Source organism: Mauremys reevesii, linkage group 4 (assembly GCF_016161935.1).
Source record: "Mauremys reevesii isolate NIE-2019 linkage group 4, ASM1616193v1, whole genome shotgun sequence".
Classification (NCBI taxonomy): domain Eukaryota; kingdom Metazoa; phylum Chordata; order Testudines; family Geoemydidae; genus Mauremys; species Mauremys reevesii.
Window position 1 is genome coordinate 119,873,277 of NC_052626.1, and position 27,712 is coordinate 119,900,988.

General features: G+C 50.3%; 1 protein-coding gene across 1 annotated transcript in view; it reads left to right on the forward strand.

Annotated features, from left to right (window-relative positions):
• The window catches only part of LOC120404793 (zinc finger protein 850-like), a gene marked incomplete at its 5' end in the record, with an annotated part of 508,632 nt that extends 482,341 nt beyond the window's left edge, over positions 1-26,291 (forward strand). Inside the window, 2 exons of the mRNA XM_039537789.1 lie at positions 25,032-25,416; positions 25,585-26,291. Coding sequence (XP_039393723.1) covers positions 25,032-25,416; positions 25,585-25,952 — 753 coding nt within the window. The remainder of the gene's footprint in view (positions 1-25,031; positions 25,417-25,584) is intronic.
• Positions 26,292-27,712: the final 1,421 nt, after the last annotated feature.

Below are 27,712 nucleotides of genomic sequence, written 5' to 3' on the forward strand. Positions count from 1 at the left end.
TTAGAACTTTACATATTTTCACAGACAAATAGATACATACACATTTTCTTTTCCTTAACATTCCTTTACACTGCTTTGTTTTTACATAGCTGTATATATATTTGGATTATTTACAGGCATTCTTCTGGAAAAGGGCCCATTTTCCCTTCAGAATGGCTGCAAAGAAACCAAGAATTCTCTCTTTAACATGGTCCTTTTTAACATTTTCACAAAGTTTAACTGTGTAATACTCTCCAGTCTCTGTAGAGTTAACTTTTCACTCTCTTTCCTTAAATCACTTATCTCCCAAAATGACACTTGTATCACCTCAGATTTCACCATTTTAAGTATTGTTCCAGGGGTTCATGCCTGCACTTACGGCTTTTCTTACTCCCAACACTATGCCCTTAGGGCTTCCAGCCTGTTTTTCAGTTTCTTTATCTGTTGCTTGCCTGCTTTTCTGGGCCCGATCCTGCTTTTTTTTTTTTTTTTTCAATGAACCGTTTGTGAGTGATATTGTGGACACGTCACAATTTGGAAAGGAATGTTTAAGGAAAGGGACCAGGAAGGGTGGGGGCTAGTTGAGGAGCCCACCCTCTTTGCTGAATTGGTAGTGGAACACTAAAGAATCCGTTTTTGAGGCAGACAACAAAGGGGAACAGAACAAGGGGCTTTTTGTCCTTTTTACAATGAGATGGAAATATGAAGGGAGTTGGATCGATCCGGGGTGGGTTTTTTTTGAGAACGGGGTAAAGGGGAGCGCTCGGTCTGGTGGTGGGAGAGGAGGCTTTTAATAAAGCTTTTAACTTATTATTTGAATATTTGAGAGAGGCGAGTTTTGATTTTGTCCAGCTACGATTTGCCTCTTCCCACCACTGAATGAAACAATTAACCTCTTCTTTAGCCAATTTAGTTTTAGGTTGGCCAAGTTTGTCCTTTAAGACGCCCACTTGGTCTTTGTTCCAAGATTTTAACAGTGGCCACTGAGTTTTGGGATCCCCCTGAGTTAGCCTAGACCATTTTTCCAGAAATTTACAGGAGTTCGGACCCTTCTTACAGGAGTCTGGACCCATCCTAAATACATAAAATGAGCCGGCGTTCGTTTAGGGAACTGTCCCGACTTAGACGTCTGGTTACCCATACAGGAGGACTTCACACACCAATCGCACAAGAAGGAAATTCGGGTTCGTCAGAGCGATGCCTGGTGCAACACACAAAAGGAGCCCACAGGCTACTGCCTCAATCGCCCTTGCTTTCACACCAAGGGTTTTACCCAAAGTGCAGTGCGGCTGCGATTGTGCAGATTCCATTCACTCAGACCGCAGGGACAGGAACCCCTTGGTCGGCCAATCCCCGGACGGAGACGGCACCCAGACTCAAACACTCCACAGGAGGACGGATAGACACAGAGACAGGACAGTCCTCAGTCTGGACAAAACACAGAAATAATTACCTGACCAGATTCCTGATGTCAGATCCCGGGATCCCTACCAGAACAGAGTGGGAACCAACAGGTTCGATGGCCTCACTGTGGTCGTGCGCCTTTCTGTTCTGGTGGAGGATCGCTCGGACCAAATGCCCAGGTGCTGGCTGCCACGGTCGTCCTACAAAAACGGTCAGGAATCACACAGCCCCAGTGAAGATGGTTGCCATCTCGGTGGAACCTCCAAATTGTCAAAGTTAGACTCAGGACTCACAGTTTGTCAGACCACTCTGTTTTATTAGCACAGCGCTCTGCTAATAACACCCAGATAATGTGAGCACCATGCAAGACACAAACTATCTTATTTATACAGATAAAAGGGTGAGAACTTAACAAGATAACAAAGGAAGCAGAATCAGATAAGTTTGCCTGGGCTAGGCATGCATATCTTATTTCCTTACTAACTATTACTGATCTTCTGTTAATGTTTCGCCATTAGCACCACTGTTTATGCCTAATGTTTCTTTTCCTGGCACCTATATTTCAACATTTCTTATTTCTGCTTAAAGGTACATACAACATTTCTTTAATCCATTCTTATTTTTACAATATAATTCATTCTATTTTCACAATAGGTTCTCTCACTTGTGTGGATTTTCTGATGCTAATAAGGTTCCAGCTGCAACTGAAGGTGTTCCCACACTCACTGCATTCAAAGGGTCTCTCCCCTGTGTGGACTGTCTGATGCCTAATAAGATGTGAGCTGCAACTGAAGGTTTTCCCACACTCATGGCATTCAAAGGGCATCTTCCCCATGTGGATTCTCTGATGTGCAGAAAGGGCTGAGCTCTTAGTGAAGTATTTCCCACACTCACTGCATTTACAGGGCCGCTCCCCTGTGTGGATTCTCTGATGATCAAAAAGGGCTGATCTTAGAGTGAAGCATTTTCCACATTCATGGCATTTATAGGGCCGCTCCCCTGTGTGGATTCTCTGATGAACAGAAAGGGTTGATCTTCGAGTGAAGTTTTTCCCATACTCACTGCATGTATTTTCCCTCTTTCCCATGAGGATTTCCTGATGTGTTGTGGTTTCCTTGACGCTCTTCTGAGTTCCCCGACAGGAAATAAATTTACCCATTTTCTCTCCTGGCTGGTTTCGTGCTCTCTTTCTGGTGTGGGCTGAGTCTCGCATGATTTTCCCTGCTCATGAATCTTCGACACATTTCCTTTTTGATTTTTGCAATAATTCTCTGTGTTTATCCACTTGCTCAACATTTTCCTGCTGAGAATTCTGCTCCTCTTTCTCACATACCATTGCATCACCTGCTGAGATAGAGACAGAAACCTCAGACAGGGATGGAAAGGGGAAGACCAAACCAAAACAAGTGCTAGAGGGAGGTCAAATAAATATCAAGAACTGAACTCCCTCAAACTCTTCCCCCAAATAGGAGAGAGGAGGGGATCAATTCAGCCTCCTCATCCCTTCCAAATTTGCCAGGGGAAGGGAGGAAGCTACTTCCTGGGGTCTGCTAGGATCTACAGGAAGCCATGAACTTTATTTACCCTGAGGATATGACTTCTGCTAGGGACAATAAGAAACTGAGAGAGCTCCCAAGGGCTTTGTAGGGTATCCCAGATGTTTCCTTCACACTTACAGATTCTGAGTTGGTTTAATGTTTCCTCACCTGTGCAGGGAGCTCTCAGGATCTCTCTTTCCTCTGAACCCTGGAGGTCTGGGACCCACGACTCTTCCCCTTGTTCCAGCTGGGAGATCACATCAGGTTGGGAAACTGGAAACCCTGCTCAGATAAAAGAAAACAAAAGGAGTTCAGTGGATTTCTTAAGATTTGGTCATAAAAAACATTCTATTAATTTATCTTCAGTGCTTAGTGTGACCTGGTGTGCCTGGGGCAGTCCACACTGAAAATGCCAAGGTCAGGGCAGATGCTCCCAAAACTGGTGGTTAACACTGAAGTTAAACTCACTGACCAGTCACAAACTGTGCTTCTGATCACCCCACACTGGTTACTGAGAAGCTGAAAAAAGAAATCACACAGCCCCCTTTATTGCATTGCACTTCTCTGACTCCAGTCAGCATCTAGGTCCGGTACAGTGAGAGGTTATTTAAAAACTCTGCACACACAAACAAAATGTTCTTTTGACCCCAAAGGGTCAGCCACATTACTAAGTCAGTATGGGTTTGGATCTTACTGAAAATACCATGATGCCAGACAATACTTTAGCATCTAAACTAAAAGTTTAGATAAGAAAGAGAAAGAAAACCAGAAACAGAAAGAAAGTTGTTAAATGGGAAAGCAGTCAGATACATTCAGAAATCTATATATCAGGTTCTTAGCAGTATTGGTAAGTTGCCGGCTTGAAAGTCTGTTTGGAACACAGCCACAGCTTGGATGGGTCATTCAGTCCTTTGTTCAAGGCTTCAGTTTGCATAGGTGCTGACTTTTGGTTTTGCTGGTGGGTGCCCCATCCTGGCTCCGCCCCCTTCTCCAAAGCCCCGCCCCCACTGTACTTCTTCCTGCCCCATCTCCCTAGACTCTCCTGAATGCCACCTCCTTACCGACCCTCTGCCCTAAATGCCTCCCACCTACCGCTCACTCCTTTCCGTCCCCTCCTGCCGTAAGGGCGAGGGTTCTTGTGCTGGAGGGGTGTTCTGCCAGTTTTGAGGGGAGGCTATTTTCAGCATATTTATACACTTTCAGTGTACTCATTGAAAGTGTGTCTATAACTAGTATCTCCCCTTCCTGATGTTTCCCAGTTCTTGCTCTCTACATGTGTCTCTTTTCCCATCGCTCTCTCTTTCTGCTCCCCACCTCCTGGTGCCTCTGTTTAGTGCCCGCTCCCACCAACACACTCAAAGCAGTTCTGTCTTCCCCCAAACCCCACCCACTGTGGCCAGCCCAGAAACTGCACACCCTGAGCCAGAGAGAGAAATTTAATTCAACAGCCCAGCATAGAAATGGCCCATTTATTCATCCTGCTGTATGGCTGCTGTGTTACTCCAGCTCCTCCCAGTCCCCCAGGCTGCAGCCCACCCCCACTTTGAAGCTCGCTCGCTGACTCCCTCACCCACTCTGCAACTTTTGTGGGTGGGGAGCCCCGGTGGGATCATGGCCAAAGGCGGGGGGGAGGGGTTGCTTCCTCCCCCGGGCTGCAGCAGCCCAGCACCCTGAAGGAAGACAAGCTCAGGCGTCCCAAGGTGAAGCAAGGCAGTGTCTCCTGACATGAAGCTCATACACGGGGATGAATGCAGCAAAAGGAATGCAGCTCCCAGGGAAGAGGAGATGGGGGGTGGATGGATCCAGAGGAAGGAAATCAATCTTTCCTGATGCAGATGCTGATCGGTGCGGGAAGGGATAAACTTCCTCTCGGGGAGGAAAAGCCCCTCAGCCAAGCTTGATCTGGGCAGGGGAGGGGGAGACAGCTTTGAGGGGAGCAAGCGTTACTTTCCCAGGCATGAGAGCCAGCCATGGAGAAGAGCCCACGGGGAGGCTGCGGCTAGAAGCACTGGTCGTGTGTAGGCCCCTCTTGTCCCCCCACACATGGGGGAAATGGATGCAGAGCCCCGGGACCTGGGTCAGAACCGTAGGGGTTGGGAGCTCCCAGAGCCCACATGGGAAGAGTCTGGGCACAGGCAGGGTCCGGGCTGGGAAGGGGGGCTGCTCATTTGCACCTGGGGCTAGGGCTGCAGTGAAGCCCTTCTCACCTTTGGCCATGGCTCGGTGCACCCAGCTGGCTGGCTGGAGCACGGGGAGGGGGCGAGCAGCTGGCCTCAGGCCAAGTTCACTCATCAGACACCAGGGCAAACTTTTCTTAAAGGAGCAATGTCTTTCAGTTTGTCCCCCTGCCGCCCAGCACTAAGGGGGCCCACCGCTGGTTTCTCCTGGCTGGAGGGGGAGCACAGACCCTGGGGGAGACACCAGAGTGGGCTGAGAATGGCTGGCTCAGTCCTTGAGAAACTCCCCCCCAGCCCATACTACCCCCATCAGCCCCCTGGGGCAAGCTGAGAAGCTGCCCATCCCATTCCCCCCACCCCTAGCCCAGAAGCTGCCAAGCCCTGAAAATTCAAAGGACTCACACATGCCTGCAGTGGAGCTGGGAGCTACAGCAGCTGCAGGAAAAACAGCTGATAGGCAGGTGTTGGCGCCAAACAGCTGATTGGCCACAGCCAGCCAAAGAGCTGATGAGGGCTGCTGAGCATGCTAAATAGCTGATTGGGAGTTGCCAACAGCTGAGCTCCCAGTGGGTGCAGAGCCCCCACAGAGTCGGGGCCGATGTCGGTTTGTAGAGAAGTTGCTCCAGAGGTAGGAAGAGGGATTGAAGACAAAGTGCAGATGATGCAGCTGCCCTTTAAATTCCTTTTGCCATGTGGCTTGTACTTCCTGTGTCCCAAACACAAGCTTCACAGCACAGGGCATGGAAAAGCCTTGGAGTTCTCATTACACAGGCATACCCCTGCATGTCTTGCTGACTCAATAGGTGTAGCCCTTGATCCTTTCCATGGATTCATTGTACAGCTGATGACCCTGGATGGGCCATCAAACAGGGTAGGCAGTGCTGGTGCCAATAGAGCTGGGGGTGTCACCCAGAAACACAGACCACAGTGTGGAATACAGATATACCCTATGTATCTATATCTCACACTACAAAGGTGATACAAACAAACAAAATGATAATACTTGGAAAATTATAACATTTTCCCTGACACCTAACATGACATATCTAGCACAATTCATTGCACTTTTATCATAGTGGTATTAATAATAAAGTAATAATAATATAAAGTGTCTCACAATTCCAGACAGTGTCACACTTAGTAAACCAGTGAATTCCCAGAACCAGCTGCCCAGGTCCTTGAAGATGCAGAACACTCTGCTTAGGAGGGATTGAAATACCCACATATCTGCTGGGAACACACACACACAGACATTGTGTCAGTCTGTAATCCTATGTTCACTCTTCTGGAAAACTATGATCAATTTTGTACACAGTATGGTTTGTGAAATATCACTTGAAATTGCATAATCTACTGAATATTATCCTCCTGTTAAAATGTGTAACAACACTGTATGTAAAGTGATGAGATTTTACAGTATGATATTACAAAAAGTTACAATTCTGGGGAACACCCACAGACCAGTTCCTCAGAGACAGCAAGGCAAATAGCTGGTCAAACAGCCATTCACTGGCAAGGGGAAGGTGTGAAGAAGACATTTTCATTCCATCACAGGGACACTTGAAGCTCATATCTACAACAGACAGCCTGGCACCATGACTCAGCTGAGAACTGAAGTTGTTTCTAATAGAAAGGACTGAATTATAAAAAAGAGATGAGGAAAATCTCTCTCCCCCCCCCTTTCCCTCTGCCCATGACAAATCCTGAAGAACTGAACTTGGGCAGCAGAGACAGGTTAGGGGGAGTCCTGGCTGAAAGGAAAGCCAGCCTGTCCCAGCATATGGTGAGAGAAACATTTGCTTTGAATCCATTTTAGCTTGTTAACTTAGACATTAGTTTGTTGTTTTATCTTTGCATTTCTTTTGTAAACAATTCTGACTTTTATGCCTCATTACCTGTAGTCACTGAAAATATTTTTTTCCGGCAGTTAACAATTTCGTTTTATTGTTTTACCTAACCAGTGTGTTTGGATTCAAGTGTGTTGGAAACTCCATTTGGAATGACAAGGTTGGTGCATGTCATTTTCCACTGATGAAATGACAGATTTCATATGAGCTTGTGTTGTTCAGTAGTGTGCTGGACAGTGCAAGATGCACATTTCTGGGGGAAGTCTGGGACCAGAGAATTTTCTGGGGTTCTCCTGTGGGGTACTGTAATTTGTGAGTCACTGACTAGCAGCCCTCAATACTGTGAAGCTGGGAGCGAGTTACATGCTGGAGACTGTATGTTAACTGCCCAGGAGTGGCTGTTCTCATAGTAAAGCAGTGTAAAAGGCACCCCAGCTTGGGGAACTGAGGGGACACAGCTGTTCAACAGTCCAGATTGTACTGTGATTAATGTCACAGACACTCAATTTCAAAGAGGCTCCTCAAACACAGAGAAAGTAAATCCATGTCTCAGAAATCGAAGACTCCGGACAGAGGCCAAGTCTCCCTGGCTCTGCTTCTTGCTGACAGAGAGGTCCAGAGACAATGAGAGAGTCCTGGGGAAGCTGGGAACCGTAACCATGGGCTGGTGGGGTTCAGGGGAGAAAGGGAACAGGAAGGGCAGGGATATTACTGATTACAGGAGCTCAGCAGTAGTAGATGTCAGGATAACACATAGTGCAGCCCATTGGAAACCAATCTCAACTATACATATAAAATTATGGGGACTAAATTACCTGTTTCCACTCAACAGAGATTTTGGAGTCACTGTGGATAGTTCTCTGAAAACAGCCACTCAACGTGCAGTGGCTGTCAAAAAGCAAACAAAAAGTTGGGAATCATTAAAAAAGGGATAGATAATAAGACAGAAAATATCATATGGCCTCTCTATGAATCCATGGTACACCCACATCTTGAATATTGCATGCAGATGTGGTCTCCCCATCTCAAAGAAGATATATTGGAATTGGAAAAGGTTCAGAAAAGGACAAAAAAATGATGATGGGTATGGAACAATTTCTGTATGAGGAGAGATTAAAAAGACTGGGACTTTTCAGCTTGGAAAAGAGACAAAGGGGAGATATGAGAGAGGTCTATAAAGTCATGACTGGCATGGAGAAAGTAAATAAGTGTTATTTACTCCTCATAACACAAGGACTAGGTATCACCAAATGAAATTAATAGGAAGCAGGTTTAGAACAAACAAAAGGAAGTATTTCTTCACACAACGCACAGTCAACCTGTGGGACTCCTTGCCTGAGGAGGTTGTGAAGGCTAGGAATATAACAGGGTTTAAAAGAGAACTGGATAAATTCATGGAGGTTAACTCCATTAATAGCTATTAGCCAGGACGGGTAAGGTATGGTGTCCTTAGCCTCTGTTTGTCAGAGGGGAGTGATGGATGGCAGGAGAGAGATCACTTGGTGATCGCCTGTTGGGTCACTCACTCCGGGGCACCTGGAGTTGGCCACTGTCAGCGGACAGGATACTGGGCTAGATGGACCTTTGCTCTGACCCAGTACGGACATTCTTATGTTCTTATGTTATGCTGGACCTAGGCCCCAGTTTTACTTGAGCAAACAGGAGATATTTGACACTGTGCGATACTGCTCCTGTGCGCTGTTCCCAAAGTGTTCTGCAGCAGGGAAGGGTCTCTGGTAGTGTGTGTGTCACTGGCATATTGCAGTGATGCAGAAACAAGACAGAATAGGAATGGCATTGGGGGGTGGCATGAACCATCTCTCTTCATTTCCCCTTCCAAGAACCGAGGGGATGGGAATCCTTACCCAGTGAGGTCACATTCTCATAGTTCTCCTGCATGACGTCTCTGTAGAGGGCTCTCTGAGCAGAGTCCAGCTGAGCCCACTCTTCCCTGGTGAAATACACAGCCACCGCCTCGAAGGTCACCGGCTTCTGAAAAAGCAAGAGTCCAGCACTCAGTACCTACTGCACCACTCACACTTTCAATCAAATGGAAGCTCTGGTGGATGATAGTCAACAGAGTCCCACCCCCACCCCACTCAGAGAATCCTGGAAACACCAGGGTGAAGAAAGAGCCCCTTGTCTCTTCTAGCAGATCTATCACACACCTACTAGCCACAGACTAATACAGGAGATGGAGCCCCTAGCAGGGTCCAGGGAGAGCTCCCTGGTAGGAAGCCCAACACCCTCCTCATTGTGAGGAGCTGGATATGAAGGGAGGAATCTCCCTATGTCTGACAGGTGGGTGCCCCCTTCATATCTCACAGCAGCCAGTGGTTAGTCGGGTCAGGCTCCAGCATCGGGAGTCTGGTCAGTTTTCCTAGCCCCATGTAGGTGGGTTATTTTCTGTTCCAGAAACGAGGGCATTTCAACCTCCTAATCTCATGGGTCTGCTCCTAGAGTCTAGGCCATTTATTAAACAACTGCAAGCAGGTTTGCCGCAATCTGTCCTCCTCCCGTCCCCACCCTGTGAATTTCCTGCCCCGGTTCAGCTTCCAGACCAGACTGCACAAACCTTCCCATCTCCGGTGTATTTGCTGTCCCTCTCCCTCCAGCAGGAACCCACCAGCAACCCCCCAATAATCCCTACCTGAGCTGGCTCCACTGCAGCCATTTCTCTCCTATGTCCCATGGGAGGATGGAATGAGCTAGAACGAAACATGGACGTCATTCTGCTGCCTGGCAGGGCGAGAAGGGCAGCTGTGGAGGTTTCAAAACAGGTTTTAGTTAGTTTCACATCACGATTCCCCCAGGCCCTTTCCCTGCAGACAGACATCCTAGATTCTGCCATGCTGAGAAAATGCTCGATCTCTTTATTACAGTGTAGACCTGGCCCCTCCTGCCAGGCTAAGACCAGAGAGAGATTTTTAACCTCCCTTCTCCGTTCCTCTATCCCATAACAAAACCCTGGTCTACACTGGAGGTGGAGGTTGATCTAAGATACTCAACTTCAGCTATGAGAATAGCGTAGCCTAAGTAAGCCGACTTCAATTGACTTACTGCAGCATCCGACTGCTGCTGCTAACCCATCGACTCTGCATTTGCCCCTTGAGGCAGTGGAGTACTGGAGTTGATGGGAAAGCACTACCTGCCGATCCGGTGGTAGTGTAGACCTGCCCTTTGTCTCTGAACACAATGCTAGAAAAGAGCAGAACCAAAAGAGTCATTGTGGGGATTCTCGACTCTGACCCCAGGGCAGCCACACCCCAGCAGGGGGAATATGGAGTCAGGAACTGGTTTTTCCTTTGTCTGATCCTTTTCTTGTTCACTGGAAAGTGGTTCTGCCCAGGGATGCTGCAATACATGTGTCTGGGTGGACTAGAGAGCTGGAAATCTCTCTCCCCACTCATTTCTCCCACTGCCCCTTTCAGTCTCTCCTTCCTCTGTCCTCTCTCCCTGCCCCTCTGGCTGGGAAAGTCCATTCCTGGTTCTTTGCTCTCCCATGGCTGGATTTTCTCCTGGCAACTACTAATGGAAGGAGAAATTTTCGGGGGGGGGGGTGTCTGTTTGTGCAGAGTCACTTTCTTGCCAATCCCCAGCACTTTTTCTGAGGTCTGTCTGTTACCTGGAGTCTGTGGCTCAGAATTTGTATTAACAGAGCCCAGGTCTGCTAGTACCAGCTGGAGAAAGTCGTCACCGGGGCCGGGCAGAGAAGCAGCTTTAATTAAGGTCACTTCCCAGCACAGAACCCCTGCTGGGGGAGCAGCAGCTGCTAAGCCTGGTCTCCCAGATCACAATGGAGGCTGCAGCGTCTGACCCAGGAAGCTGAACCCCAATATCCTGAGCAGAGAGGGACAGAGCGTTTGAGCAGCTTCCCTCCTTTAGCTCTCTGGGGAGACCAGCTAATGAGAGCCCCTCCTCACAGGGAGAATCTCATTTGCCCCACTGTCCATCTGGAGTCACTCCTTGTCTTTCCATACAGTGACTCTGGATTAACAATGTTCTCAATGAATCCAGATTTCAGAAAGAATGAGTCCACAATGCTGTGGAAGATAGTGCCATAGTGTGTCAGTGCTAAACCCCTTCCCACCTCCCTCACCCCGCAGATCTAGGACAAGGAATTGGGGCAGGAATTTTCCCTATGAAACCTGAAGTTCCTGCAGTTTTCAAGAGAGGAGAAAAGCAAAATCTGTCATTTCACCTCACAGTGTTTGATAAGTGGATAGAAAGTTATCATGGTGACTGGGCCTGGCTGGGGAATGCCAAGAAGTGCTTGGAGCCAGGATTCTGGCACAAGCTGATGAGATAGAAGGAGCATGGTTAGTAGCAGCCCCCAGATCCTCCATCCAGGGGCCCCCAAACACCCCCAGTACCCAGAACCCAGACCCCCCAGCCAGGGTCCCACCATATATTCCCTGGGACCCAAGCCCCAGAATCCTTGGCCAGAGACCCCAGATACCCCTCAGAGCCCCACCAACCAGAGAACCCCCACCAGATCTTCACTGCCAGGCGAGGAATCCCAAAGGGTTCCCCACACCAGCCAGGGACCCCAATTGGGAACTCACTGCCTGCCTAGGACCCCTGCCTGCCCTTCAGCAAAAAGGTAAGTCATGTCCATGCCCTGTCGCTAGCAAATAATGGTCACCATGGATCCACCCCAAGGTGGCTACATCTTAGCAATGTGGGAAGCAGCCCCTCAGAGAGACCATTTGTTATGGGGTTTGGGATACTTCTGGACCCACGCTGCATTCAGAGTGACCTCCTCATCCCATGCCAACTGGAGAAAAGAAAAGGGTCCAGCCACCTCTCCCGTTACCAGCTGGGAACCACTGATCCCCAAACAGGGGGAGGCCTCTGGCTTTGATAAATCTTAAATGTGTGGCTGGTCTCTTTCATCGGCAAACATTTTAAGGAGGGAACAAATGATTCTCAAAGGAGAGGGGAAAGATGATCACTGGGCAATTTAACCTCCTGTGACCTCCAGGATGGACAATGACTCAGGGCAACAGGTTCCCTCCAAGGAAGGAAAAGTTGCTGGGATTTAGAACAGCCCCAAACATGAAAGGATTTTTAATTGATATTTGATAATGACATAGAAAGAGGGAAATCCTGAGCTTTGAGATCAATGTTCAGAAATAAAAGAGACAGGGTGGAAATCTGAGAGATTTTGGATCCATTTTTACCAATTATAGAGAGGAAAGTGGAAAAATCAGAGGGATTTTATATCAATTGTTGGTATGAGGTAAAATCTGAGTGTATTTCACATCAATAGCTGATAAATGAATAGAGCGGAAATGGGCAACATTTGCAAACATGTTATATCTATGAATCTGAGGAAAGCTATAAATCTCAGATTTTCTTTGTATTTTATCATTAGAGAGACAGAGAAAAAATCTCAGGGCATATTCACTTAGAAATAGACAACTAAAGAGAAGTGGGGCAAATGTTAGGGTATTTTATATCAGTCTTTGAGATTTGCAGAGAAAACATGTCACAAGGTAAGCAATTGACAACATGAGAGAAAACACCAAGATCTGAGGGGATTTTATATTGCTATTAAATAACTAAAGGGAAAAGGGGGGACTGTTTGACTGGATTTTATGTGACTGTCCAATACATAAACACAAAATGATGGTTCCCCCCACTGCCACCATTCACATGGGCAGCAGGGAGCCCTTTATAAGGTAATAATTGGAGATATACCAATCTCCTAGAACTGGAAGGGACCTTGAAAGGTCATTGAGTCCAGCCCCCTGCCTTCACTAGCAGGACCAATTTTTGCCCCAGATCCCTAAGTAGCCTTCTTGAGGATTGAACTCCCAACCTTGGGTTTAGCAGGCCAATGCTCAAACCACTGAGCTATCCCATGGAGCTGATTTAAAAGGGGGGTGGGGCTGGAAGGTTCCCTGGACAAAGGAAGGGGGAGCAGCAGGTGACGGACAAGTGATTGGCAACTGAGGGCTGGGGCAAACTGTGTTGGTAGTTTGGGGCCAGTGGGTGGGATTGGGAAACTGGGGTCTGAGCAGTCTCCATGGGGGACACATGCTCTTCCCGTCCCGGCCCTGGCAGAGAACGGGCATCCCATCCCATTCCCACTCCAGGGGCAGCCATGTTCTGGGGAATGACTCGGGGCAACAATTTCCCACCTAAACAAGGACAAACCAAAGCAGATAAAATGGGTGGGAAAACTGCCACATCGGAGAGATTTTAAATTGACACTTGAGAAGTACGGAGAGGGCAATATCGGGGGGGATTAGAGAGCTGATCATTTGGGGGGAACCTCCCTAGATTTTATAGTCAAGTACGATAACGAGAGAAAAGGGAAAAAACTTGAGAGACTTTGTATGTGGGAGGAAGTGACACAAACAGGAAAGGATTCAGTGAACTTACCTCCCCCATGGGAGTTTCCTGGCTGCACAGAAATAGTTCGAATTTCCCTCCCCAAAGACCTTCTCCTCTGTGCAACCCCGACTCACCCCCTCCGCCCCGCGAGCTCAACTCCTGCTTCTCCCCCGCGTCCTCATTTAGCCCCCTCCTAACCCTGCCTCCAGCTGCTTGATCCCCGACCAGTCAATTTCCTGCTCAGACCCTGGCCGCCCCCCGCTGCTGCCATCGCCCCTTTCCAGCCCCTGGAACGAGCGCTCCGCGGAACGTTACGGCTGATACGGGCAGGGAGAAGGGCAGCGGCTTCAGCAGCTGTTACTGAGCATGCGCAGTGCCCGGGCGTAGCACATTGCTATGGGGCGCAATTTAATACACTCCCCGCCCCCGCCGGGGTCTCTCACTCACCGGGGGCTCCGGGCCGGGGCTGCCCAGGGGGCAGGTCCCAGCTGGAAAAAGCCCCCCGGCCGGGCACGGAGGGGTTAATGCCGGGGCCCCCCGCACAGACCTGGGAGCAGCAGCTGCTCAGCCCGGTCCCCGGCTCACACGGAAGCGGCAGCAGCAGCTTTGTTCTCCCGCCCCCACCGGGGCTCGCACGGAGCATGCGCAACTTCACCTGCTGAACCCCCCCCCCCCTTACCGGGGCTGGAGAGAGCAGAAGCGCCCCGGCGCAGGCTGGGAAATGTAGTTCCTGACTCTCCGGGTTGCGTTTCCCGTCTCTGGGCATGCGCAGATCGGGGGGAGGGCGGGGCGGAGTGTGATCAGCTGCTCCATTGTGAGCTGGGAGCCCGGGCGGAGCAGCGGGGTCTGTGCCGGGGAGACCCATTAACCCCCCCGTGCCCGGCCCGGGCCCTGCTCCCGCTGGAACCGCCCTGGGCTCTGCCCCCGCTGCGGAGCTGCAGCCTCCAGGTACCGGAGCGAGCCCGGGGGGGTCGGGCGGTGACTCTGCCAGTGTCCGGGGGGGACCCGGCATCTCGCAGCGCCGGGATCTGCTCCCTGGGGCCGCGCCCGCGGGGGGCTCGGAGCTGCTGCCCTCGCCGGAGCCCAGCGCCCCCGGGCCCGGCCAGGCTTCGCCCTGGGGCCCGACGGGGGGCCCCGGAGGGAGGGGACCAGCCCCCACTGGGGTCCCTACGTGGGGCTGGGCGGGGGGTGCCGAGGGGGGGGGAGAGACCGGGCTGGCGGGGGGAGACCTGGGAAAAGGGGCGTGTGGAAAATGTCTGTGCAGCCCGGACATGGCGGGGTGGGGGCGGGGAGAAGAGCCGGTGACCCCCGAGGAGCGGGGAGAGGAAGGGGGGGTTGAGATCCCCATGGATTTACCGCTGCCCCCTCCTGTGGGACCTCCCCCATCCTCTCCCGTCTTGCCTCCTTTCTCTCTACAGAGCAACGAGCAACACCCAGGGTGACCCCCCCTTCCCCCAAATGCCTGAGAAGTTCCCTGTTCTCCCACAATTGTGCCCCATTTTCTCTGCACTTAGCCAATGTCCAGTTCAAATCTCAGGTTTGGGGTGTTTCCCCCCATTTTTACCTGCAGTGATTTGTCCTTATTTAGGTGGGAAATCGTTCCCCTGAGTGATTCCTGAACTGGGCAGAGGGTTAATGGGCAGAGGCTGGGGGAGCCCTGAGACAGGGACACCTCTGGGCTGGGCTGCGGGGGGCCACACTCTGCTGGTAACAGGGCATGGGAAGGCCCAGGAAGGGAAGGGAGGAGCAAGTGTCCCCAGATGGCCCAGCCCTAGGTTTCCCAGTCTAGCTACTTCCCCTCCCCCAACTGCCCAACCTAGCAGGCCCCCCACCCCTGCCACCGCCTGCTAGTCACATTCCCAGACCCCACTGCCAGCCCCTCCCCACAGCCAGTGATCTCCTGGCTCCAGCCCCACTCCTTTCTCCTGTGAAAGCCACATCACCTAGGACTCCCTGCTGGCCGTGTGAATGCGAGGCAAGAAGAATCCATCCCATTCTGTTGTTGATTGAATATTCCTGTATAATCCCCTCAAATTTCCCCTCTTTTTTCTTGAACTGTTGAATGGTGACATAAAATCTCCCCAGATGTTGGTGCTTCTCTCTTATGTTGCCAGATATTTAGTTTGTGCCCCATTTTCTCCTCAGTTCTGAAATACTGATATCAAATTCTTGAAAATCTTCCTGCTTTTCTGCCCAGGTGTCTGACTGAGATCAGGGCTCTTATCGTACTGAGCGTGGTACTGGCCTTGCCTGAGATCAGGTGCTCCAGTGTGCCGGGCACTGCACAAAACCCTGACTGAATTTGGGGCACTGGTTGTGCCAGGAACTGCACAGAGCCCTGCAGAGAGCAGGGACCTTGTTGTGCTGGGTGCTACAGTGACCCTGACTGAGCTCCGGGCCCCTGTTGTGCCAGGCCCTGCATCAACACCAAGTGAAATCAGGCTCCCACTGTGCCAGGTGCTGCAGAAACGGCAAATAAAATCAGGGACCTTGTTGTTCCTGGAGCTGCAGAGACCCCCAACTGAGATCTGGGCCCTGTTCTGCCAGGTGCTGCAGAGACCCCAACAGAGGTCAGACTCCACTGTTGTGACAGGTGCTGGGGAGACCCTAAGTGAGATCTGTGCTCCTGTTGTGCTGGGCACTGCAGAGACCCCGTCTGACATCAGACCCCCCATTGTGCCAGGTAAAACCGAGACCTGGACTGAGATCACGGCCCCCCTTGTGCCAGGCAGCGCATGACTGTGGCACAGATTTTTGCCTCCATTGTGCTGGGCACTTCAGAGACCTCGACTGAGATCTGTGTCCCCGTTGGGCCTGGCACTGCACTGACCCTGACCCAGATCACACTCCACCACTCTACTGGGCACTTCACTGACCCTGACAGAGATTCTGCCCACACTGGTTCCCTCGCTGCTACTGGCAGAGAACCGCTAAGCCAGGGGTGTGTCAGGGCTCAACCCTCTGGCTGAGGCCTCGGGGCACTTTCTTCCTCTCTCGGGGCACCGGCTGAAACAGCAAAAGAGCCGATTGTCGGCAAACAAGGGTCAATAAAGGAACGAAAGAAAAGAAAAGAAATGGGTGGAGGGGGGGAACTGTGGACAAGTCCCATCAGGATATGGGCCCCTCTTACTTCTGGGGGCCCTGGGAGTGTCTCAGTCCCCTTCAGAGTTTACTGGGTCTCCAGCGCAAGTTTCAGCCTGCTCCTGCTTTGAGCTCCGGGGATCCCCACCCGCCCTCAGTGAAGGCCAGAGCCCAGGATGCTGCCATCCCTCTTTGGGGCTGGAGATGCTCCACAGACTGTTCCCTCTCCAGGGTGGCCCCCCTCTGAGAAGAGTAGGTCTCGCCTGTTAACTCCTGCTCCAGTCCTGGCATGGTTTGCAGGTGTGGAGGGGCTGGGCCAGTCCAGACTAAAGCAGCAGTTTAACCCCTTCTGTGCCAGCATGGGGTTTATATAGCCCTTCACAGGCACCCAGGCCCAGGGAATGGCCCCCTATCAGCCCCATGCCTGGTGTGATGGGGTGACCCACTGGCAGCATTGCCCTTGAGGGTGCTGCTCCCTCCTGCTCCCATGCCCTCCCCTCCCCCTTTACTGCCACCACAATGCCTGTCACCTTCACTTCCTGAGGGGTGACCCCAGAAGGTGGGTTTTGTTATCCCTTTCCCTCCCCCGCCCCCCAGGATCCGTCGTGCACCCTCCATCACTCACCTCTGTCTCTGGAGACAAGGTGGGTCCTGGGGCGCGGGTGATGCTGTGCTGGGGATCCACCGTCACTGAAGGGGCAGCAGCCTTGACCCCCTAGACGGTAGCTGGGATGCTGACGTGCACTGGAGGAGACCTGGGGCTTGACGGAGTCCATGGACCATTTGGCCCACACTGAGTCACTGTAAAGCCTGCTCTGCAGTGCTACAAATTGCTGCTGGTGGTGTTGCGCCCGTAAGTCTCTGTCACGCTGTCTCCAGTGACTCGAGAGCACGAGCACCAACCTCAGGCAGACTGGTGAGAAACAGGGCACAAACACCGAACGGGTTGTGAGGTCTGTATGGAGATTTCATCAACCAAGTATCCAGTGTAAACGCTTCAGGCACTGTAACAGCATTAACATGGGATCACAGACAGGCCCCTTGGGTCATCCCATGTATCTCACCACGCAGGGGAGCTCACCTGTGTGACAGATGGTCCCGTACACCAGGGGTCCTCAACCTGTTTCTTTCTGAGGCCCCCCCAACATGCTATAAAAACTCCATGGCCCACGTGGGCCACAATAACTGGTTTTCTGCATACAAAAGCCAGGGCTGGTGTTAGGGTGTAACAAGCAGGGCAACTGTCTGGGGCCCCATGCCACAGGGGCCCCCACAAAGCTACATTGCTTAGGCTTTGGCTTTGGCTTCAGCCCTGGATGGTGGGGATCAAGGCCCCAGACTTCAGCCCTATGTGCTGGGACTTCAGCTTTCTGCCCTGGGCCTCGGTGAGTCTAATGCTGACCTGGCTTGGCAGCCCCCCCAAAACCCGCTCGTGGCTCCCCAGTAGTCCCCAGACCCCTGGCTGAGAGCCACTGCCTTACACCACGAATCCCAGCAATGTTCAGGTTACTGCCAGTCCCAAAGAACCAGCCACTTACTTAGGTCAATTGAATCTAGATCTCACAACAAAGACAACATTTGTAGCCAGTCCTGTCATAACCTGTATTAAGATTTATTTAAGGGGAAACTAGAGTTGTTTACAAAGTTAAAGCAGGTAATCCTATAGATGCAGATGAGTTAGTCTTAAATTTAAAAGGTAATAGAAGCTGCTATAATAAGCAAGCTCTACATATTCTTTAGGACTAACCCTGGCTAAGCAGCTGAGGATCTCTTGCTTATGCCTAGAAACTTTGCCCCCCCCCGAGTCCAAGCAGCTACAGATAATCAGTTCCTTCTGTATGGGGGTTTTATCCCCTTCCTGCCACGTGCTCTGAGCTGCAGACTCAGCTAATGGGAAGTCAAGAGCACAACAATGGTCTTTTGCCTTCTTTAACATCCCATAATACTCTATCTGGTGTTGATGGACCTTTCCTGCCAGACAGGGTGTAATGCATTCTGTTGCCAATCAGCACTTCACCTAGGTAAAGTTTCTCTCTTGTCTGGTGATTTATGTAGCCACAGAGGCTCACAATGCAACTAGTCAGATGTTAACCGAGGCAGCAACTCACAAGCATTCAATAAAGTCTAAACACTAAACATCTTCTTATCATTCTAATACCTGTTTTAAAATACTAACATGGATGAGCCAGACGGATTCCAGCTATGCCTTTGTCCATGTTCAGTTAAGACATGGGGGCTTTTGCAAGAGCTAACACCTCATCTGCCAGTGTCACAGGCAGGATGGGCAGGGATGGTGTCTCTAGCCTCTGTTTGCCAGAAGCTGGGATGGGTGACAGGGGATGGATCACTTGATGATTCCCTGTTCTGTTCATTCCCTCTGGGGGTGCCTGGCATCGGCCACTGAGCTAGATGGACCGTTGGTCTGACAATGGGCAATTCTTATGTGCACAGTCTCTATCAGGAGTATCTACTCATTTGGACTCAGTGGGGAGCCACAGAAAGAAACGAGATGTGCTGAGGCAAGAAGGCCCAGTCTCAGCGCCCCACACCGCCCGGGTTCACGCTTGCCAAAAGCTAAAACGAGCCCCGCTCATGAAAGGGGGCACTCCCAGGAGAGACTGATGCTCCAGCCTTTGTACAAACAACTTTGTAAACCTGAGACAGCTGCCTTGGGGACAATGACAGGGAGAATCTCCCAGAGTGATTCCTTTGATTCTACTCTTCTCTGGCCTTTGGTTCATAGAATCACAGAACTGGAAGGGACCTTGAGAGGTCATCTAGTCCAGTCCCCTGCACTCAAGCCAGGACTAAGTATTATCTAGACCAGTGATCTCAAACTCCTGGCCCGTGGGCCTCCCCAGTGTGGCCCGTGGGGCTCCAGCAGTCTTGGGGCTGGGTCTCTCCCTTGGCCCCACCTGTTGCCCCCAGGCGCTCCCCCGTCAGGGCCCCCGGCAGCACAGTGGAGCTAAGCAGCGTATGCCTGCTCGTTCCAGTGGCTGCCTGCCCCTCCCTGGGGCCCAGGGGTGAGGCAGGGCTGTGCCTCCACGTGCTGCCGCCTGCCCTGAGGGCCCCTGCGGCCAATGGGACGCTGTGTGGGCGGTGCTAGGGGGCAGAAGCGTGGGGAGGCCCCACGGACTGCCCCACGACCCACCCCGCCTTGGAGCCCCAGGTAAGAGCCGCACTCCGCCTCCCAGAGCCTGCACCCCCACCTCCTCCCCACAAACTCCCAGAGGCTGCACCCCTTCCCACACACCCCTCCCACCCCAAACTCTCTCCCGAGCCTGCACCCCCACCTTCACACACCCCCAAACTCCCTCCCAGAGCCTGCACCCCTTCCCACATACCTCCTCCCACCCCCAAACTCCCTGCCAGTCTGTGCCTCGTCCCCACATATACCCCCTCCTGTCCCAAAACTCCCTCCCATAGCCTTCATCCCCTACCTACACCCCTCCCCACACTCCCAGCCCCAAAACTCCCACCCAGAGCCTGCACCCCATCCTACACACCTCCCACCCGCAAACACCCTCCCAGAGCCTGCACCCCTACCTACACCCCTCCCCACACCCCCAGCCCCAAACTCCCTCCCAGAGCCTGCACCTCCTCCCACACCCCCATCCCCAAACTCCATCTCAGAGCCTGCACCCCAGACCCTCTCCCCACCCAAACTCCCTCCCAGAGCCCAACCTCTCACCCCTTCTGCATCCAAACTCCTCCCAGAGCCTGCACCCCAATCCCCTGCCCCAGACCTCCTTCCCCACCCAAACTCCGTCCCAGAGCCTTAGACAGGTGGGGGTGGAGTTTTTTGGGGGGCAGGTTCTGGGCGACATGAGTGACATTGGCCCGCTGGGAGGATTTGAGGACTGGCACTAGCCCTAAGGTAAAATGAGTTTGAGACCCCTGATCTAGACCATCCTTGACTGGTGTTTGTCTAACCTGCTCTTAAAAATCTCCAATGATGGAGATTCCACAACCTCCCTAGGCAATTTATTCCCAGCTTGGTATTGTCTGCAAACTTTCTAAGTGTGACAGAGCGACTCTGTTGCTGGGAGGGTTTCGCCATGTGTCAGAGGGTTACACCCTGGGGGAGGGGGCTATGCCTGTACTGGAAGAAGATCACTCAGTGCTTCACAGTGTAGCAGAACCTAGAATGTCCATTAGCAGGGAAAAATCCTTGGGGGAATCAGCTTGTGGAATGGACAAAAGCCCCATCGGAATGCTCTCCCATTGCCCTTCTAACCCTGGCAGGCTACAGAATAACATCCACATTTCGCTCCAGATCAACCCATCCTCCCACGGGGAAGGAAATGTCTGCAATGGAGCTGGCTCAGGTAAGGGATTATCAGGGAGCTGGTGGTGGGTTCTGCTTGGAGGGAGAGGAACAGTAAATGCATAGGAGGGTGGGAGGTGCTGGAGATGGTGGGAGGCAGGAAATATCGAGGTTGGAGAAAGGGAGGGGACAGGGTGTGACAAACCTGCTGAGACTTGTGTAATCTAGGGTGTGATTGGTTGTCACCTCCGGGGTGCAGTCTGGGGGGCTTCTGGGAACCGCTGTGCCCTCTAACCCTCAAGCTGGGCTGCCCCTTCTCATGCTGCTTTGCTGGAGATTCAGCCAGCCTCTGTAGGCCCTGTTATCACCCAACACGACAGCAGGTGGCACTATACACCCAACTAAGCTACCTGAGTGCTTTACCTAAGCCACTCAAGGTCAGATAGAAGACAACAGCCAATTTCCCAGCTCCCCAATCTTGCACACCTGCTATAGTAGAAATCCAGAATTATACCATCTTATACTGCATAGGATCTGTATAATGTAAACTCATTAATATAGTTCACCTTCCCCTCAATATGGGAAAGATATGCACAACAAGCTTGTGCAAACCAAGCTGAGATTTTCCCTGGACACTTCATTCAAAATACACTGCTTAAGATAAAGCATAAAAGAAGTTTATTGACTACAGAAAGATAGATTTTAAGTGATTATAACTGATAGCAAACAGATCAAAGCAGATTACTTAGCAAATAACCAAAAACTCAAACTAAGCCTAACATACTAGATGGATAGAATTTGAATTAGTAATTTCTCACCCTGACTGATGATACAAGCAGTCCACCAAGTTTCCATACACAAGCTAGAAATTTGTTTACCCTGGGACCAGCACTTCCCCCAGTTCAGTCTTTGTTCCTTAGGTGTTTCCAGTTCTCTTGTGTGGGGAATGAGGCCAAGAGATGATGTCACACCCCACCTTACGTAGCTTTTCCATATGGCAGGAACCCTTTGTTCCAAACTCAAGTCCCAGTCCAGTTTGTGGAAAAATACAGGTAACAAAATGGAATTCAGTGTCATGTGGTCTGGTCACCATAGTATAGTAAAGAGAGTCTTGCACTGTGCATACTTACAAGTTATGGACACCACTGGAAACAAAGATCGAGGGGCAAGGGAGCCCATCAGAAGAAGGCCTCCTTCAGTTTACACTGTCTCGGTGACCTGACAAAATGGAAAAATGGTAACTAACAGAGGTGTTTTATCCACTTCCTTATGGTAATAGGATGGCTATATACCATATCTGCTCCTTTACTCTGATTACAGCAATGTCAATAGCTGCCCCAACACATATGTGGCCTTTGGGAAGTCCATAATTAAGCATCAAGGATTAATACTCATGATTTACATCACTTATTTATTAATAGTTCTAATATATGAATGCGGCCCAACTGCTGAGATACTGCATAGCAACCTAACTGCTAAAGCCCACCCCTTCGTTCAGAATCCTGTGGGGTATTGCACCTCTTGGTGATTACTTGTTAGTTTTTCAAAATGTGGAGTCAAAATATCTCACCTGGGATTCTCTCCTTATCCTGAGGCCTATTCAGGTAAATCCCAGACTTCAGCAGAATCACTCCCACAAAGCCTCAACCTAATATAAGGCCCTTAACTGTAGCAAGCTCAGGCTGTGTTTACAGTACCGTGGCCAGCTGACCTACGCTGCGCAACTCCAGTTGCGTGAATAATGTAGCCGGAGTGAACATAACTTAGGTTGAGTTACTGCCGGGTGTGCACTGCGGGGGGTCGACGGGAGAGCATCGGGGGTAGAGTCGGGTAGAGTACAGGGGTTGACTGGAGAGCCATCTGCAGTCAGTCTGCAGTTGATTTGGCGGGTCTGAATTAGATCTTAGAGCGTCGATCCTGGCTGTAGTGTAGACCTGCCCTTAATAGCCCATTTATCTTTGTTCACCTCCTTGCCCCTCCATGCATGTTCCAAGCTAATAAGGAATTCTCTGATAATGACATTTTATCTCTAGCGAGTATAAAATTGCCCACGAGATGTGAGACTAGGTCAAAGGTCATAAAATCAGGTCGGGGTCAACAGGGGTGAGAGTTTGGAGAGACTCTTGGCCCCCCACTCCCCATCGGCAGCAGCCACAAGCTGTCTTCCCTCCGGGGTCCTGGGATCTTCGAGTCTGTCCCTCCTGAGGTTGCGTGGCCCAGTTCTTGTTTCTTACATTCTCCTTTTCTGGAAGAATTAGAGGCTGTTGCTCCTGAATTTCAGTGTTTAATTCCCCAGCCTTCTCCACACACTGGGGGAGTTTAATTCTCCCTCCCATTACACCTGAATCACTAGATTTCCTAATTCCCCAGAATGTGCTTTTGCAATATCACAGTTCTGGGACAGCTAAGCCTCTGACCTTCCTCCATGACGTGCTCAAGGAATGGTCTCTCGGGTATCAGGCCTCTAGCCAGCCCTTCTCTGTGGGTAGGGACCCACATGTCTCTCCTTTTTGACCAGGTTTGAGGATTGCAGCTTCTCCTACACTGTGTTCACTGGACTAACCTCCAGTTCCTGTGCTTTGCTTTCTCTCCAAGGGCTGTGAGCAGTGTGTGTGTGATAGAGGTGGGAATTTTGGTGATATTTCTATGATGCCAATACACACCTCAGTTTCCCTCTGTGATTGGTATTGCTATGATTAGAAAGAGCAGGAGACATGAGGTGTTTCATCACGTAGCTGTCATGGGGTGATATGAATGGGTCATTAAGGACTGGCTGGGACCAACCTACATCAGTGGAATACCCGACAGAGACAAGGGAATAATTGTCACCTGTCCACGGGAGGATCTCCCCTTGGCTGAGTGAAGCATACATGAACTCGTTATGTTTTTGGGAGTAGGAAGAACTGGGCTCCCAGATGCAGGAAGCTCTATTGGAGAGAAGACAAATGGACAGGTACGGTGAAAGGAAACCAAACTACTTTCTACAGCAGCATGGCTCAAGGGCATTGGCCATTATGGACTACATTGTCGTCTTTGCTTCTCTATGCTAATCTAAAGACTTTCCGTGCTGTGTTTCAGTTGACTAATAAACCCTGCTATGTTTTAAAAGTCTGCCCAGTGTCACAGCACAAACTTGCTCTGTGCGTTGAATGAGGAACTGTCTCTGAACAGGAGTGTCATTCAGCTGGGCCTGTTGTCAGAGCTCACAGATTGAAATAGGAGTGTTGAAGCCAGAGGAATAGCAGCAATTTCTGGAAAACACTGGCCCTAGTCATAACATTAAATAGAGTAGTCTCAAGATCTATACCTGTGTTCATCAGATCTGTCCCTCTGCCTTCACATAGTTCACTTTGCTGGTGGGTTCCACCTCTTCCCCCATCTGTGTCTGTCTTGTCTATTTAGATTGTAAATTCTTCAGGGCATAGGCCATCTTCTATTCTGGGTTTGTGCTGTGCCTAGCACAGCAGGGGCCCACGGTTCGTTGGCTCTTAGGCACTAAGGTAATTAATATGATTTATAATAATAATAATCTTTTCTGCCACTTTGAGCCAAGGAGGCCGGCCTTGGGATGTTACGTCTTAAAAATGAGCTGGGGTTAAAACCATGGAATATTCCTTGTGACAAGTATCCCACAAATTCCATGGACCTTCCTTGTTTTCTTTCCCTTCCCAGGGTTTCCAGTTTCCAAACCTGATGTGATCTTGCACCTGGAATAAGGGGAACAGCTGTGGGTCTCAGATCTCCCGAGAGCTGTCTGCACAGGTGAGGAATTGGGTGAACCCTCTCAAAAACTGTCCGTGAATACAGGAAACATTTGGGATGCCCTACAAAGACTCTCCAAGTTGTAAGCACTCCAAGTTCAGGATTGTTCCCTGCAGATGTGGAATCATTAGGCAGATGTCATTCATGGCTTCCCACCTTTCCTGACTGACAGTTGGCAGCAGGTCCCTCCCCAATCTCACTTTCCCCTGAGAGTTCTGGTGAGATGCACACCTAGAACGGATCCCTTCCTCTCTCTCCTTTGGGGAAGGGTTTGGGGAAAATCAGCTCCTGATAGGTTTGATCTCTCCCGCACTATTTTGGTTTGTTCACACCTTTTTCCATTCCTCTGTCTGAGATTTCCTTTCTTTGTGGTGCAGGGAGTGACCTATGTCTGGATTCTCTCTGTCTCCCATCAGGTGATAGGATGGTGAGTGAGAACGAGGAGACACCCCAGCAGGAAGATGCTGAGCAAGTAGAACCACATGGGACGTTATCAGGAAGACCCAAAGGGAATGTTTCCGGGAGTTGTGCACTCCCAGAAAGAACAAATGCCTGTGAGATTAAGCACAGGCCAGAGGAAAACTTCAGTAGCCACTCAGACCTTATTACGTGCAAGAGCATCAACTTGGAAGAGACACGCTACACATGCCATGAGTGTGGGAAAAGCTTCAGTGGGAGCTCAGACCTTCTCACACATCAGAGAATCCACAGAGGAGAGAAGCCCTACATGTGCTCTGAATGTGGGAACAGCTTCAATCGGAGCTCACACCTTATCAGACATAGGAGCATCCACACAGGAGAGACGCCGTACACGTGCTCTGAGTGCAGGAAAAGCTTCAATCGGAACTCAAGCCTTATTAGACATCAGAAAATCCACACAGGAGAAAAACCCTACACGTGCTCTGAGTGTGGGAAACGCTTCAGTTATAACTCAGTCCTCATCTCACATCAGCGAATCCACACAGGAGAGACACCCTACACGTGCTCTGTGTGTGGGAAAAGCTTCAACCAGGGCTCAAGCCTTATTAGACATCAGCAAATCCATACTGGATGGACACCCTACACATGCTCGGAGTGCGGGAAATGCTTCAGTTATAGATCAGCCCTTCACTTACATCAGAGAATTCACACAGGTGACAGACCCTATGGATGCTCTGAGTGTGGGAAACGCTTCATGGATCGTTCAGCCCTCATCACACATGAGAGAATCCACACAGGAGAGAGACCCTACATGTGCTCTGAGTGTGGGAAAAGCTTCAATCAGAGCTCAAACCTTATCAGACATCGGACAATCCACAGAGGAGAGACGCCCTACACATGCGCTGAGTGTGGGAAGAGTTTTAAGCAGAGCTCTGCCCTGATCACACATCAGAGAATCCACACAGGGGAGGTGCCCTACACGTGCTCTGAGTGTGGGGAACGCTTTAGTTATAGCTCAGCCCTCGTCTCACATCAGAGAATCCACAGGGGAGAGACATCCTACACGTGCTCTGAGTGTGGGAAAAGCTTCAGTCGGAGCTCCAGCCTTATTAGACATCAGAAAATCCACATGTGAGATAACTGTAATAAATGCCTTGATTCCGGCTGGCCAAAGATTGTTTTTAAAAAGATCACAAATGCGAATTCCCACAGAGCGACCTTTGCACCATGTTCAGCGTGGTCTCTCAGCTCCCCTAGATGAATTGCCTGCTTCTGCCTTTTGCAGCTCCCCGTTCTTTGGGATCCGTCCTGTGATTTTTTTTTCCTGTCAACTCTTTTCCTTTTGAGTTGTAGGAGTGTGTATCCCTCCAGCCAGGAATGTTCTTCACAGGGAGAAGAGGTGGGGGAGAGAGGTTGGATCCCAACAAGCTACACTGAGGTAAAAACTACCTGGGCCTTACATCCACTAGGGCTGCACATGGCGTTGGCTGCTCAAGTTAGTGATCTTGGTGTAAACAGACAATTATAGTTGTAGAGCAGCTGCAGCCCAGGTGCAGTGGTTGGCATTAGCTTTCCCCTTGACCTGACCTAAACTCCATCACCTTTCCTAGTCTAAACAAACCCTGAGCATCACGGTTACACTGTCCCCCCATTTCAAAGCAATTGTTAGTCATCAGTGACAATGAAATTAAATGTGAAGTTAATTAGTGTAACGTAAGAGGCTGATTCTGTGATAACTTTCAGTGTTACAGTATGATTCAGGTATTCTTCTAGTTCTCTCCCTGCCCCCTCCTACTCTATTGGAAATGGTGGCTAATCCTGAAATTAAAACCTCACTGCAAAGGAATTAGAGTGGGGGAATATGTGAGAGAAATAGCATGCACGAGAAGAGAGACCCAGTACGGCCTGTAATTATTTCTATTTAAAATGGAATTTATTTTGATAAATTTTAAAATAAATCTTCTGTTAAGAAGAAAATTACTTGAGACAAGATGTGCAACCTTTTACCCATCCTGTACAGTACTGATATGTTTTTGTTTGTTGGTTTCTCTGTCTCTCCTCCGGTGGTTGCTTTTTAATAAAAGAATCATTTTGGTTTGAAAGCAATCTTTATTCCATTAACTGAAAGCAAACAGAGCCCTGCAAAGCAACAGGCAATTTTCTTAAGCCTTCATAGTGCTTTGTCTGCACCAATAACAATCACCTCCTAGCATTACAAGCACTGCACTCCCATGCATAGCAACAAATATTAGTGGCTTTCAGCTTCAAATTGCTGCCTCAAGGTATCTCTGATCCTTATGGCCCTGCGCTCCGCCCCTCTAATAGCCCTGGTCTCTGGCTGTTCAAATTCAGCCTCCAGGTGCTGAGCCTCAGTGGTCCAGCCCTGAGTGAAGCTTTTACTCTTCCCTTCACAAATAAATGACCAAAAGCACACTCAAGAGTTATTCTGCCCTTGCTCAGCCTGTTGTTGAATTGCTCCTTGCTGCTGTCAAGGTGCTCCATGAATGGCTTCATAAGCCACGGCACTAAGGGGTAGGCAGGGTCTCTCAGGATCCCAATGGGCATTTTGACTTCCCCTACGGTGATCTTCTGGTCTGGAAAGAAAGTCTCTGCTTCCAGTTTCCTGAACAGGCCAGTGTTCCAAAAGATGCGTGTGTCTTACCAGGCCAGCGTGCATTAATGTCTGTGAAATGCCCACGGTGATCCACAAGTGCATGGAGAACCATAGAGAAGTACCCCCTTCTGATTAATGTACGCCATGACTAGGTGGTCTGGTGCCAGAATTGGAATATGTGTGCCATCTATCGCCCCTCCGCAGTTAGGGAAGCCCACTTGTTCCACTGTGGTCAGCACCTCCATGAATGCCACAAGCGATCTCGTGTCATAGCTACTATA